Consider the following 14,483-nt stretch of genomic DNA (forward strand, 5'->3'; position numbering starts at 1 on the left):
TTTTAATGGCCCTCAGGAAAATACATGGAAATCAGTCATCTTTTTTTCAAATGTGAAAACTAAAAATATCTCCAAGGAAGAAGATGAGATTTTCCACAAACAGTACCTGAGCATCCAAGATGGCCTCAGAGTGGAGAAAAGGAGGAAACATCTTTGTGGAAGGGACTGAGAACACTGGTCATGCTAAAATCAGGACCTTAAACCAACAGTCAGTTTCCCAGGAAGGGCGGAGGAGGCACTGATGGCCTCCAGTCTGGCTCTTACACTAAATCATGAATATGAAGTGCTGAGGGAAGGGAGGGATCCAATGTTAGTACTTGCCAGAAAAAGCTTTTGAAAAAAGCCAAGTTAAAAAAATACAGCACTGAAGCACAGACCAGGAAAAACAGATTATACACTTTAAAAAAAATATTTGTTAACTTTTATTCCTGGATGGAAATGTATTTGTAAACATATGTCGGCACATCCAGAATCCAGCCAAGGCTCAGGGTGAGGAGTGAGTGTCTCCAGGAGGCCAACCTGGGCTCCACAGAGCCCTCCCCCGGCACCCACCCAAGGCACTGCGGTCACTGGGACCTCCAGGCCGACGTACTGGCATTTTACATCTGATGTTTTACTTCTAACAAGGCTATTTGATTTCCTAGCCTCGTGTACATTTTGAAGGCTCAAATGGTGTGTGTGTGGCATGTGTGCAAGCGTGCCTGGGTAAGGGCACAGGTGTGCTCACCAGGCAGTGGAGCGGGGGAAGGGAGAAGCACCAGGGGCAGGCAAACACTGCCATGTGCAGTACAGCCCCCAGACGACAAGGGGCACAAGACTAATAATGCTCAGTGGACAAGAAATGAAAAGGAGCAACCCGGAGGCTATTTACTTTAGGAACAAATAGTTTCCCACACTTCAGGAGCCCAAGCCCACTGCTGGTCTCAGCAGAGAACTGGGATAGGTTACGTTCTTCTAGGGAAGTAGAGAATATATTTTATGAAAATCTCCTTTCCAAACTCTCCAACCTAAAATAAATAGCCTACGACAGTGCTGAGTTTCTCTGAAGCTGAGCCCCTGGAGAGCAGCACCGCTGAGACACGGCTCACCTGCCCTGAGGTCAGACCTGCTCCCTCCCGTCTCCTGCCTCCTGCTTCTCGTAACAAGCCCCCAGGTCCCCTCCTTTACTTTGGGATGTTCCTCATTAATAAAGTTCTTCCTACTGCAACAGCCTGAATACAATCGTCTCCTTAGATGTCCAGTGCACTTGTCTTTCACAACCACATCCAGAATGATTCATTTCTTTAGGAAATAGTGCAGCATAATGCTTCACAGTTTACAAAATGTTTTCAATTCACAGAATGAGACCAAAGGTAATACTGTTAATTTGGTGGATCCATTTTTACAGATGAGGAACCCGGGCTCACCATTCTCCCAAACCTTGGGTGGGACTCACATTACTCCAGGCCACATCACCTGGACAAGGGCTTTACCGCCAAGGCTGAGGACCCCACATCTCACTGTAAAGAAAACCCCCTTCTTAGAAAGTCTTCCTAGGGGCCCAAAAGATCTGCCCTTTCTGTTTCTCTCAATGGTTATTGCAGCGTTTACCAGCTATTCACATTGTTGGTTCAAATGTGGGTGAGCCAGAACCCGTGGTTCCGGAAGGTTCTACCAGTGGCAATTGGAAGTTATTCTCAAGTTTGGCTTGAGACACCCTACTTAGTCATGATCTTCCTCTAGATCAATGAAATGTGACTAAAAACTGATAATCCTATCCCAAAGGGACAGCTGTGTGGCAGGTGGGACTGATTCTGTGATTACTGGGTAAGGCAGCACCCACTGAGAATCTCAGTCTAGCACCATGGCTACCCTTCATCTCTGACAGTCCCTCTCCACAGAACTCTTGAAGCAAATAACCTTGCTTTATACAACTTTTATTCTAGGAAATAAAAGTCCTCTAACAGGACCTTTTTAATTATCCATCCGGATAGCCTAAATGTGAAAATATAAATAAAAAAGCACATTTAAGGTGATTAAAATAATATACATCTTTAAAAACTGGTTGCTTTTTTTAAATTATTACATATCACATTTTCTTTCTCTCTCTTTTTTTTTTAAGTAGGCTCCACACCCAACAAGGGGCTTGAACTCATGACTCTGAGATTAAGCATTGCATGCTCTACCAACTGAGCCAGTCAGGCACCCCTAAAACTGGTTTATTATGAACGATGTACATCAAGAAAAATACCTAAAGTGCTCACCCATAAAAATGAAAGAGGTTCCTAGATTTTTCACATCTTTAATTCATTCAGAAACTGCAGCTTAAAACGGTAGCTGAGATAGTTTTAATTTTAATTTTTAATTTTTATGTTTTAAATATGCAGCTAATTGTACTTTAATTCTACAACAAAAAAGCTGTAGGACCCAGAAGTCGCTATTGCCACAACCTCGCTTACCGTGCTCTGTTTCACCCGCTGGTGAGGAGAGTTGAAGAGGAAGGTGCCGAAGAGGGAGATGCGGGTGCTGTCGTACAGCACTGCTAAGTACGTCTCCGAGAACTCAAAGGCCGCTGGGTACTGGTCCAGCAGCTGCCACGTGGCATCCAAGAACAGCAAAAATAAGGGGGACTGGCAGACACAGATAGAACACGGGATCATTTAATGTTGTCCTTCAGTTGTTCCCATTTATTCCCAAATCTATGGCTCACATTAAGGAAGAGATTACGAAGAAAATAATCTCAGCCTAAACTGAGCCAAGGCTATGCGGACAGACGGAACAGGGCTTATGTCAAAGCTCAGAGGTAGGTTCACCTGCCAGACATCATAGCCCTTCCTTGCCGAACACTCATAGCAAGTTGAAATGGCGAAGTAAACAGACAGGTGTCACTGTATGAATGGGGGACACTAAAATACGTGATTAAGCCTGTCCTGGAAATAATTCTTTAGAACACTGAAAAAAAGAAAAAAGTAACCCCAAAGAAAAAAATTACTTCTGTAATTCGCTTCTGGTGGACCGTGCAGGCTCAGCATCCAGAAACTTCCCGGAGTTTCAGGGAGCGGCTGGCACTAGCGTCTACATCACATGGGGGATCCCCAAGGACAGCAGCTGATGACAGCGACTGTACCTGGAGTCCCGGCAGCTTACAAGTGAAGTAGTCACTGCTGAGATTTCCTCGGGCGGGGCAGTCTGTCGTGCACTGTGAGACTGCATGCATCACACTGTGCTCTCTGCAACGAGCACGTCCGTGAGACGCTGGTGGGCCGTGCACAGCTCTCTCACCTCTGCATCCAAGGCAGCCACTATGCCCACAGCTGGTACAAAGACGTCCTTCCCCAACTTTCCATTCCCCACATGTGCCCCATTTTAAGAAAATGTGATATTCCAAAACTGATTTTTCAAAATACCTAATGTGCTCATTATCTACTCGGCAGAAGTGATAATACAGCATTTTTTTCAAGTAGTTTTCAACTTGGAGAAATGCAACAGTCAATTTTTTTTGAATTTCACCTATATAGTTACAATAATCTTCGTAAGTGCATCAGTTTGGATGTTAATCCAGCGTTCAGTCTTAGACTAAAGCAGCTAAGAGTTACCAAATGCAATATTTAATAAGGCTCCTCGTCTCTATAGACAGAACACCTCTTCACATGAGGACATGAATTTTTTCTTGTGCACACTGGAAGACTCCCTCCCAATGAGCATTACAATTCCTTACCTCTTTCTCGGATCTCTTTAAGTGGTTGCATCTGTCTAGGAACTGGTATCCAGCCATGACCCACTCTTTCTGGATCAGACTCTGAAATCCTGTAAGTGTCCTAAAATGGGGATCCAGCATCACTTGAACGAGAGAAGCTACAATACAGCTCAAGTCTCTTCCCTCCTCCTCTGTCAAGAAAATGGAAAGAAAATGACTACTACATAGAAAAATGCTGAGAGAAAGGGAAGAAAGGGTAAAGTGGATAATACAGTACTCTCTGCCTAGGCTGCCTTCAAAATAATCCAAGTTAGGAAAGTTTGCTGGATTCCAGCAACTCTAAAACATTACAAGACTTTCAGATCAATTAGTGTTTAATGGGAGATAGTTTTTTAGACATGAGTATTTCCCAGAAAATAGAGCACAGCCCTCACACTTTTTACATTTCAGTGGCTTGTGGCGGAAATCTTTCATGAGTCCACTCTACTTCTGTTTCCTAAGAATATTAAATATAATGTAATCTTTCTACTGGCAACTAGACATGGTGACTCAGAAGTGAACGAGGGGGATGGGACTGTCCACCATCATCTAAAAAGGTGGCATTTTCCTCCCATCTTTAATAGCTGGTGTCCTTTTCAATAATGCCTATAAATATTCTAATATCAAAGCCAGCCAAAGAAATCAGGAAAAAACTGTCCACCAGTACCCCTTGTAATTAGATTATAAAATCATCAACAAAATATGAGTAAATCAAATTATCTCATGAATGCAAGAATTTATTCCAGGAATGCAAGGTTGGTTTAAAATCTATCTAACAATCAATTAAAGTAACACTTCATATAAATAAAATAAATGATAACAATAACAATCAGAAAAAGAAATAACAATCATTAGATGCATAAAAATCATGTGTGATAAAAATTCAAAGTTCATTCTGGATGAAAACTCTCAGCAAACTAGGAATATAGAAGGGTACTTCAACCTGACAAGAGGAATCTATGAAAACCTGCAACCAACGTCATTCTCTAAGGATGGTAACCCCTAGAACCAAGCAATTCCACTTCTAAGCGCCTACCCACAAGAAATAAACACATATGTCCCCACGAAGACTTTGACAGGAATGTTCACAGCAGCATAAGTCATAATAGCCACAAAATGGAAACAACCCCATATACATCAATAGCTAAAGGTATAAAATGTGGTACTGACAAAGGAATACTATTCAGAAACAAAAAGAAACAAAGTGCTGATACATGCTACATGAATGAACCTCAAAAACATGTATGTTGAATGAAAGAAGCAAGAAGCAACAGTTCACATAGTGTATGACTCTGTTTATATTAGACACCCAAAAAGAGCAAATCTATAGAAATAGAAAGCAGATTAGTGGTTGTCTGGGGCTGGGACACAAGGAATCCTTTTGGTGTGATAAAAAATTTCTAAAACTGGACTCTGAACTCTACCTGTACTCTGTATATTTACTAAAAGTTATGGATATCCACACTCAGAGAACATGAGAACACCCACTGGCTGAGAGGAGAGATTACTGGTTGCTGGGCTCTGCATGCATTTGTGAATTAAATAACTCTGATTGCATCGGTTCAGGATTACTTGAAATAGTGCATCACTATTCTTTTCTTCCCCTAAGGGTTTTAAATATCTTTACTTTGCTCAAGTCAGTTAAATTCAATAGTTGGTAAAAATACTTTTGTAAGGTTCAGTAGCATAGCATATTCATAAACTATGCAATGTGAATAGATCATAAAATAAAGTAGTTCATGGCTTATGAAACTTTATCAATAAGCTCAGAAATTCTCTTAGCCATAAAGTTATTTCACATATAATTATCCTTTAACTGAAATATTTTTATATTAATTTTACTCTTCCTAAACATCAGAGAGAATTCATATCATTGGCTATTCAACTCCGTCAATTTTTTGATGCCAAACAATTTCTTTAGAGTCCAATCCAGTGTGATCCAAAGGCATTTAAACTAAAATTTGTATGAATTCGAAACGTAGCAAGATGAGAGAGAAAGGATGCTCCGCCAAGATTAACGCTTTGACTCCAACAGGAGCTGTGACCCACCCTTCTCACGCTACAGGAAGGAAGGTTTAACACAGGGCAGAATACTGGACTCCTTTCTATTCTTCTGCCTGAAGCCGTGGTACCGCTGCTGTTCTCGAATGAGGTGCGGAGGCTGTAGTGTGTCTGCCGGCACTGCGGTAAGAGACGGCTAGGTGTCATGTAACTGACTGGACTGTGGTCAGTCACCAAGCTGCCTGGCATGACCAGTGTTTTCAGTAACAAATTACCTTGTAGGACGACAGAGAGGTGCCGGCTTTCTAGAATGTACACAAGTTCTGCTGAATGTTTAAGGAATGCCCTGAAAAGAGAAAGGGAAAAATACTGTTAAAAAATCAGATTTCCCCTATAAATATTCCTTTAAAAGTACTTGAAATCAAACACACCCAATCTTTCACTATATTGTATTCCCAGTAACCCTTATGAATTTCATCAGTATTTATGTGATTATTCAACAGAGTACATTTTGACTCTCATATGAGGGAAATTCATTAACCCTTTTATAAAAAAGGACACGACATTCTTGAAATGATAATCACAAAACAGAGATGGAGAAGAGATCAGTGGTTGCCAGGGGACGGGAGCCCGATGCGGGACTCGATCCCAGGACCCTGAGATCATGACCCGAGCTGAAGGCAGACGCTTAATCGACTGAGCCAGCCAGGTGCCCCTGTACCACTTGGCTTTGATACCATATTCTAGTTATGGAAGATGTTACCACTGGGGGAAGCTGGCGAGGAGCAAATGGAGCACTGTACTGTTTTTGTACCTCCTCTGAATCTGTAATTATTTCAAAATAAAAAAAGGTAAAAAAATAAAAAATAAAAAAAGTGGTTGTACAAACCTTACATATTCTAACCACCGAGTATTTTCCAGTGAAGACAACCATTTTTCTTCAGTTTCTTCAAAAGGCTCTAAAATAAATATGGCAAATATATATACACACACATAAATATAACGTATGTATACACACACGTTTAGGCTTTTTAAACAACTTTACGTGATCAATATCAAAGCTAAGTGATACACTTCAGTTTTTCATATTTAAAAGTTGGCTTTAAGAAAGTATTATGCATTTCCATTTAACAATATAAACATTAAGACGTGTTATGATTCTATAAAAAAGAAAACAAGGATTCCCCTGGGCCTCGGTTTCCTTCACTCTGGCTTTCAGGGAAACCCCGGAGAGTCTCAGTACCTCGCCTCCTAAGAACCAGCGGTTCCCACCGTCCTGGTGAGCCCATGCCTGGAGTCTGGGGCTTCCTGCCTGCAAACCCTGCCCTCCCTGCTTCTCTCCGCCTCCCCTGCCGCCTGCACTGCCTCGCAGCGCACAGTTTCCATGACCACGGCCGCAGCAGGAACGTGGGCACCTTCCCGGCAGGGCTCTCATATGCTGCCCAGTCCTACCCGGCCTGTCTCAAGGTGTCTCTCAGCTCATGAACTCCAGGCTCTAGTCACACTCCACTTGCCAGATGGCTGACAGTCCTTCACATCACTGTACTTTTTTTTTAACATCTCCCCCCCGCCGCCCCTGCTCTCCCTCCAGGCCAGCACCCCCGCATCACTGCAGACCTGCCACAGTGGCTGCCTCTCCTGGCTCCCAGGTAATGGGGGGCTCTCTTCGGGCACCCTTCAGGGAGGACGCACTTCACACCAAAGATGCTTTCGTGAGAGTCACCCCCACCCCGGGACACACAGAGCAACTGAGAAGCACCTGCTCAAACACATGTATTAGAACTCCGAGGCCACACACACTACAACACGGCTCTGTCCGAAATCCGTGTCAAGGCCCGTGTCTCAAACGTAACTGCATTAAAAACTTAGTAGGTTTGTCTGTAAGGTAGCTCGTCGCTCTCCTTGGCGCTTTTACAAAAGGATCCTACTACAACAGTTCATGCTTCGAAAGTGATTTCATTGGTTTATTTTTTTCCTCCAAACCGAAAAGCAGTTTAAACTTCCTTTTCTAAGAGCTTCTGATATTGTCACATAAAATTTGTACAAATATTTCAATGAGCCTCTACTTGAATATATCTATTTTTATATTTTCAAGGAATACCACTTTTTCTGACATACCTCATGCAATGCTGTACCCCCGTGCACTATATACATACGTACATACACAAAAAGCAAATAAAAATGAAATCACCATTAACGCATAGTTGCTTAAGTTTCACAAAAGCCGCCTGTATTTCTTGGATATTGGGCAAGGTCTTATCCAAATCTGATTTGTAAACATCACTCCTCTGTGGATGACTTTTAGTTATTGCATTACAAATCCTAATAAAGACAAAATCCATGAGTCATTCATTAATGCCACACATATTTTTTGAGGACCTATTATGAGCTAAGGCACTATTCTAAGAGCTGGAGACAGATGAAAAAGACTGGTGGGGCCTCTGCTCTCACGAGGCTCCTATTCTTGGTGGTGGGAGGATAAATGAGAAAGTAACACGCTGGCGTGAAGGCCATGGTGGCATCACCGAGTGAACGCAGGCTAGTTCAAGTCATGTGGCTAGAAAGGGTTTTTTGTAAAAATGATACTGAAGCCAAAACCCAAATGACTAGGAGCCATCCAAGATCTGTGGGTAAGTGTTCTAGGCAGAGGGACAGTAAGGGCAAAGGTCCTGTGGTAGACACGAGCTTGGCTGTGAAGAAACCTAGAGAAGGCCAGTGGGGCTGAGCTGAGGTGTCTAAGCAGAAAGGGGTGGAGAGAGCTTGGACAATGAAGAGAATCTGTCTTACTTATGCAGGGTGGGAGAGCTGGAAAAACAAAGAAATTAAAACAATCCACAGCTTAATAAAGTTAAAAGGTTAAAAATGCCACTGGCTGTAAGGGTTTAGAATGAACTCTCGCCCAGCAGCGCTGCAGGCTTCCCTCTAATAGCAGCGGCCCTCCCTGAACACTCAACCAGCAGACATGGCAGTCAACAGTGGCCTACGAGTGACACGACTGACAGGTCATTTTAAACATGACCAAGGTAAAAAATATCCATCAGAGATTACACGAAGGCAGTCACCCTCCTTTCCAGAAACCTGAAGGGCCACTTGACGGCTATTTGCTTCAGCAACCATGGCTTTTTTAGGTATGGCAGCATGGGAAAAAACTCAAGACCTGGCTGTACCAATAACAGAGGCTCTCTGAGTCGGTTTTCTAAGATCCGTTCCTTTGTTCCCCATCTATTTAGTAAGTATTAATAAATACTACTAATAAAGTAAGTAATAAATATCTGATATGGCAGGTACTTCCTGAGTGCTGAATGTACAAAGGTGTGTAAACATAGCCCTTTCAGCTCACAAGCTCACAGCCTAGTAGCAAAGACAGGCAGAAATCAACTAACACACATATACAATTAAAAACCGAAATAAGTGTTCTGAAGAAAACTGAGAGAGCCATGGAGAATGTGTAACTTGAGGCCTGGTCTAACTTAGGAGGTGAGGGAAAGCTTATCTTCAGGAAGTGATATTCAAATGGAGATATAAAGAATGAGTGAGCACTCAGCAGGTCGGGTAGAGAGCACTCGAGTGCTCACTCATTTCACTCATGCTCGAGTGCATGAAGAAAGGCAGCCCAGAAGGGAACGGCACTGGCGAATGTCATGAGATGCGAAAGCCCGGCACAGTCCATGGGGCCAGGGCCCGGAGCAATAGGCATGGTAATGGATGAGACACGGAACGAAGAAATGAGGGCACCCAACCGTGCACCGGGGAGCGGTGGACACACACGGGTTTATAAGATTTCAAGAAAGTGAAGAGACAGAATTTGATGAAGGACTGAATGTGGGGAAGGAAGTGAAAGAGAACATATCCAGGATGACTCCTAGGTTTCTGAGAGCAGGCCGGGAGAGGGTGTGGTGCCCGTGTGCTGGAATCTGGGTTTGGACATCATGAGTTTAAAGTGCCTTGGAGACTTCCATGGAAGATGTCACATTAGAGATAGAAATCTGATGGTCACTAAAGCCACAGCCACAGATGAACTTCCTTAGGAAGGAAATACAGAATAGAAAGCAGTGGCGTCAGACAGGTTCTAGGTAGTCTGCAAAGAGCCAGGGCTGCGGGAGGCACAGAGTGCCGGTGAGGAAGAGGCGCTGCAGGCGAGCAGGACGGCAGGAGCCTAGGTCTCAGAGAACTTTAGGGACAGACAGACCAGTAGTGATGCCCGCCGACTGCTGAATGCCTACTGCTTTAACGATACGGGGATTACTGGTGACTTCAGCAGACGACGCCAAACTTGTTTGTGACAGCTTACCATCATCTAAGCTACTGTGACTCTAAGACCGAAGACACACTGAACTAATAGAAAAGTCTGATTTATCTGGAAGTATCTCAACTGGAAATCCCTAAACTTTGGAAGTATGTTAAAGGCGACACTGTTATAACAAGACATCAGCAACGTAAGATCCTCCAGTGTCTTACAAGCCAAAGAGTTAAATTATATTTAGTATAACTTAAATGTTAATTTTAATATATGTACTATTTTTTTCAAAATGGTAATTCGTGTAGAGAATATATGGAGCTAACTAATTAATAAAACTATGCCGTTTTCCAACTATTTTCAAGTAGTTAGGAGCTACTCATTCATCACAACTAAAAATGTCTAAAGCAACAGTGGCCACGTCCTGATTACCTCTGGTCAATTTTCCTCTGCTGCAGCACGTCTTTTATGAGGGCCATTCGCACAAGAGCACTGCCATTCGAGTGGCTCCAGCACCACAGCTAGGAGGGAAGCAGAGCCTTTACTAAACCGGGCAGAAAAAAAAAGACATCGGTGCGAATGAAATCCAATAGACATCACTTACTGGCATTCTTCTTCCAACAAAAGAATGGGAAAAGATCTTCAGATCTTGGTCGGCTAAAGAACTTGGCACTACAAAGTATTCTGGAAGGCTGGAGAGGACAAAGCAAACCGTAACCTAAGAGTCCTGTGCTTTAGGCAGGCAAGGGTGCTCTGCAGGTCCCATATATACACATTCATCCCCATTTAACGTGTACCCTACTTGGCGGCCACATGGCATCTACCGTGGAAGACAGGGCTGACCCCAGACATCTCTGCCTAAAACATGTTTCATGTGGTCAATTATCACAAAACATATATATAGCAGGCGAAAATACCCAAAGGAGTTTGAAATAGTCTCCAAAGTGATTTTTATTTTTATTTTTTTTAAATTTTATTTTATTATATTATGTTAATCACCATACAGTACATCCCCAGATTCCGATTTAAAGTTTGATGCTTCATTAGTTGCGTATAACACCCAGTGCCACCATGCAATACGTGCCCTCCTTACTACCCATCACCAGTCTATCCCATTCCCCCACCCCCTCCCCTCTGAAGTCTTCAGTTTGTTTCTCATAGTCCATAGTCTCTCATGTTTCATTCCCCCTTCTGATTACCCCCCTTTTCTTTATCCCTTTCTTCCCCTACCGATCATCCTAGTTCTTATGTTCCATAGATGAGAGAAATCATATGATAATTGTCTTTCTCTGCTTGACTTATTTCACTTAGCATTATCTCCTCCAGTGCCGTCCATGTTGCAGCAAATGTTGAGAATTCGTTCTTTCTGATAGCTGAGTAATATTCCATTGTATATATGGACCACAGCTTCTTAATCCAGTCATCTGTTGAAGGGCATCTCGGCTCCTTCCATGATTTGGCTATTGTGGACAATGCAGCTATGAACATTGGGGTGCATATGGCCCTTCTCTTTACTACGTCTGTATCTTTGGGGTAAACACCCAGTAGTGCAATGGCTGGGTCATAGGGTAGTTCAATTTTTAACTTTTTAAGGGACCTCCACACTGTTTTCCAGAGTGGCTGTACCAACTTGCATTCCCACCAACAATGTAGGAGGGATCCCCTTTCTCCACATCCTCTCCAACAATTGTTGTTTCTTGCCTTGTCTATCTTTGCCATTCTAACTGGCGTAAGGTGGTATCTCAGTGTGGTTTTGATTTGAATTTCCCTGATGGCTAATGATTTTTAATCAAAATGATTTTTAGGGGCGCCTGGGTGGCACAGCGGTTAAGCGTCTGCCTTCGGCTCAGGGCGTGATCCCGGCGTTGTGGGATCGAGCCCCACATCAGGCCCNATCAGGCCCCTCCTGTGAGCCTGCTTCTTCCTTTCCCACTCCCCCTGCTTGTGTTCCCTCTCTCACTGGCTGTCTCTATCTCTGTCAAAAAAATAAAAATAAAATCTTAAAAAAAAAAATGATTTTTAATCAAAGATGTATTCAGTTTCTGAAAAACATATCCACCTTTGTTCTCTATGGGCAAGGACAAAAGGCACACAAGACAAAACGTAACCAAATCCACAAATCTAAGAAGCTTTAGCTCCTTAGCTCCCTCTTCTAACCATTCCCATCCCCAGACACCCGGACTGCAGGACACTGCCTGGACAGCAATTCCTAGTGGGCAGGCTCACTGCACCACAACACATCCTCCTTCCTCTCTTCTTCCCTTATCTTTAAAATATTCACGAAAGCATTATTAAAAAATATTCCACTCACCGTAACGTGAAAGCTATCAGAGAACAGAGTTTGACAATTATTCATAAGCAGTCATTCACAGCTATAAATAAGGTTGTTAAAACTGGACTTACCAAGTGGATATCATGTAACCCTCGTTAATAGAACAAACTCTCCATCCGGAAGCACCTGTCCGCTTGACTTCTCGGTCCCAGTCTGAGTACGTCTCAAAGAGCGGAGTTTTTTGGACGCCACCACCACCAGGTCCACTGCCGCCTCCTGAGGGTATCCCATTAATTTTATTGGCTAAAAGGAAAAGCAATATTATTAATTTTGTTTCAACAGTCACATTTCGTCCCATGTGCCCTGTCCTCTCTCGGCGCCTCCCGTCAGGAACACACTTGGATGGGACGTCTCCTCCCCACGGGTCTTTCAAGTCTGCCTCAGATGTTCCGACTGCTCCCAAGGGTCCTGAGAAAGAGGCAGCCCTCTTGTCAGAACTCCTTTTGTCTCGTCCTTATCCAGCACTTTCTCGACCCCTTCAGTACCGTTAATGTTTTTCTGTCCTTCTACTGGCTCTATTTCTTCCGCCTTCAAACACAAATAGGTCACCTTGATTTTGAAGACCTTCATTTGACCAAGCTGCACCACTCCAGCTACTGTGCTATACACATTCTCCCTCCTCCCCGTTACTGACCGTCTTCCCAAAACAATGAACAATACCGGCTGCCCAGATTTTCTCCTTTTCAATGATCTTCTATCCCTACCATTCCAGGGAAGCCACTCATGAGCCTCCCTCAACCCCCTGCCCTAAACTGTGGGGTCAATTCAAATCATGGCTCATTTTCCCCACAGTTTTGCCTGGAACAACGAATGCATCCAATCATGTCTGTTTTCGACCAAATCTTTCATCCTTCTAATACTGACGCCCTACTCTTTTCTGTGGTTCATTAAAAAATTCTTGGTCTCCTATATCTACTCAATTTTCCTTTGAGAAGCTCACAAGGGTTCCTTGTGCTCCACCAGAGGGCCACTCCCATCTGGGGATTTCAGCAGAGAGCCCACACTTGAATCTCCTTAGCAAGGAGCCCTCTCTCATCAAGGAGAACTGCTGTGCTCTGGGAGATGCCCACAGCTTCAAGAAGGCCAGCGGAGTGAGCGGAAGGAAAGAGGGCATCTCAGCAGTCAGCCTGATCTACCCTGGTAATCTGGGCTGACAGACGGCATGATCTTTCCTGGTCCGGTGTCTCACCGTGTGTCACGGTGCAGGCTGTGATGGTGGTGGCAAGTCTCCGGCCCCACACGCCCGACACGATGTCCCGCGGCACTCAAACCAGACTGCAGCCTGCTACAGGACACAATTCCCCAAAATCATGCTTTCATGGTGCTATACCCTTGTCCCAAACTTTCCCTCATGCTCGTTTTCCAACTTCCTCAAGCAAAACTAAATGGTTTTGCTTAAAAAGCCCTTAGATAATCAACCTGACCTTTCATTACTGCCTAACCCCCATCTCCCCTATAGCCATGGAAACCCCTTCATTATCCCATGAACACGCCATGCCCACTTCTATGGACCATTTCTTAACACCTGGTGCAAGACAGGTAGTTTTGGAGACCCTCCCGTGTGCTAAGGCCTGGAAATTTAAAAATGAGTAAGGTTTTATCCGTATCTTGAAAGCGCCAACAAGACGGTGGAGGGTAAGCTCAGCACCAGTCACAGTGAGCTGGAGTACAAGCGCAATGAGAGCCCAGAGAAGAATGCCCTTAGCGCTCACTGGAGACGGAGGCTGGGTCAGGAGAGGCCTCAGGACCTGACCACACCTGAACAGAGACCTAAGGAATGAGCCAAACATTGCCAGGTGGCTGGTGAGATAAGGAGGTAGGCATGCTGGGCAGAGCAGAACACCAAAAACACGGCATAATTGTATAACATCCAGCCATGAAATGCAGCTGAGCATGAGGGATGCAAGGGATGGCAGAAGAGAGGCTGGAAAATGAGATGGGGCCAAGACTCTTGGTCTGTGCTGTCCAAAACAGGAGCCACTAGCCACACGATTTAAACTGAAAGAGAACAAAATAAAATAAAATAAAAAATGCAGGTCCTCATTTGTACCAGGCCCATTTCCAGGTCTCAACAGCTGCATGTGGCTAGCGGCTCCTATAGCAGACGATGCAGAGGAGACATTTCCCTCCCCGGACGGCGCTGCTCTAGATTAGAAATGGTCTTATGCACCACGCTAGGAGTTCTGAATTTTATACTT

The 14,483-nt window shown here is 43.9% G+C and overlaps 1 protein-coding gene across 3 annotated transcripts in view; it reads right to left on the bottom strand.

The window, feature by feature from the left end:
• Nucleotides 1-14,483, bottom strand: part of MTMR10 (myotubularin related protein 10) — a 54,907-nt gene that overhangs the window by 5,310 nt on the left and 35,114 nt on the right. For all 3 annotated transcript variants that reach the window (XR_004627730.1, XM_034667975.1, XM_002924119.4), the window contains 8 exons: nucleotides 12,357-12,528; nucleotides 10,558-10,645; nucleotides 10,386-10,474; nucleotides 7,908-8,038; nucleotides 6,606-6,675; nucleotides 5,992-6,062; nucleotides 3,698-3,867; nucleotides 2,439-2,609 (listed from right to left, as the gene is read on the bottom strand). Coding sequence is in view for 2 of the 3 variants with exons in the window: in XM_034667975.1 (XP_034523866.1) it covers nucleotides 2,439-2,609; nucleotides 3,698-3,867; nucleotides 5,992-6,062; nucleotides 6,606-6,675; nucleotides 7,908-8,038; nucleotides 10,386-10,474; nucleotides 10,558-10,645; nucleotides 12,357-12,528 (962 nt within the window). In the remaining variant the exon portion in view is untranslated. The remainder of the gene's footprint in view (nucleotides 1-2,438; nucleotides 2,610-3,697; nucleotides 3,868-5,991; nucleotides 6,063-6,605; nucleotides 6,676-7,907; nucleotides 8,039-10,385; nucleotides 10,475-10,557; nucleotides 10,646-12,356; nucleotides 12,529-14,483) is intronic.

The sequence above is a fragment of the Ailuropoda melanoleuca genome, chromosome 9, assembly GCF_002007445.2.
Source record: "Ailuropoda melanoleuca isolate Jingjing chromosome 9, ASM200744v2, whole genome shotgun sequence".
Classification (NCBI taxonomy): domain Eukaryota; kingdom Metazoa; phylum Chordata; class Mammalia; order Carnivora; family Ursidae; genus Ailuropoda; species Ailuropoda melanoleuca.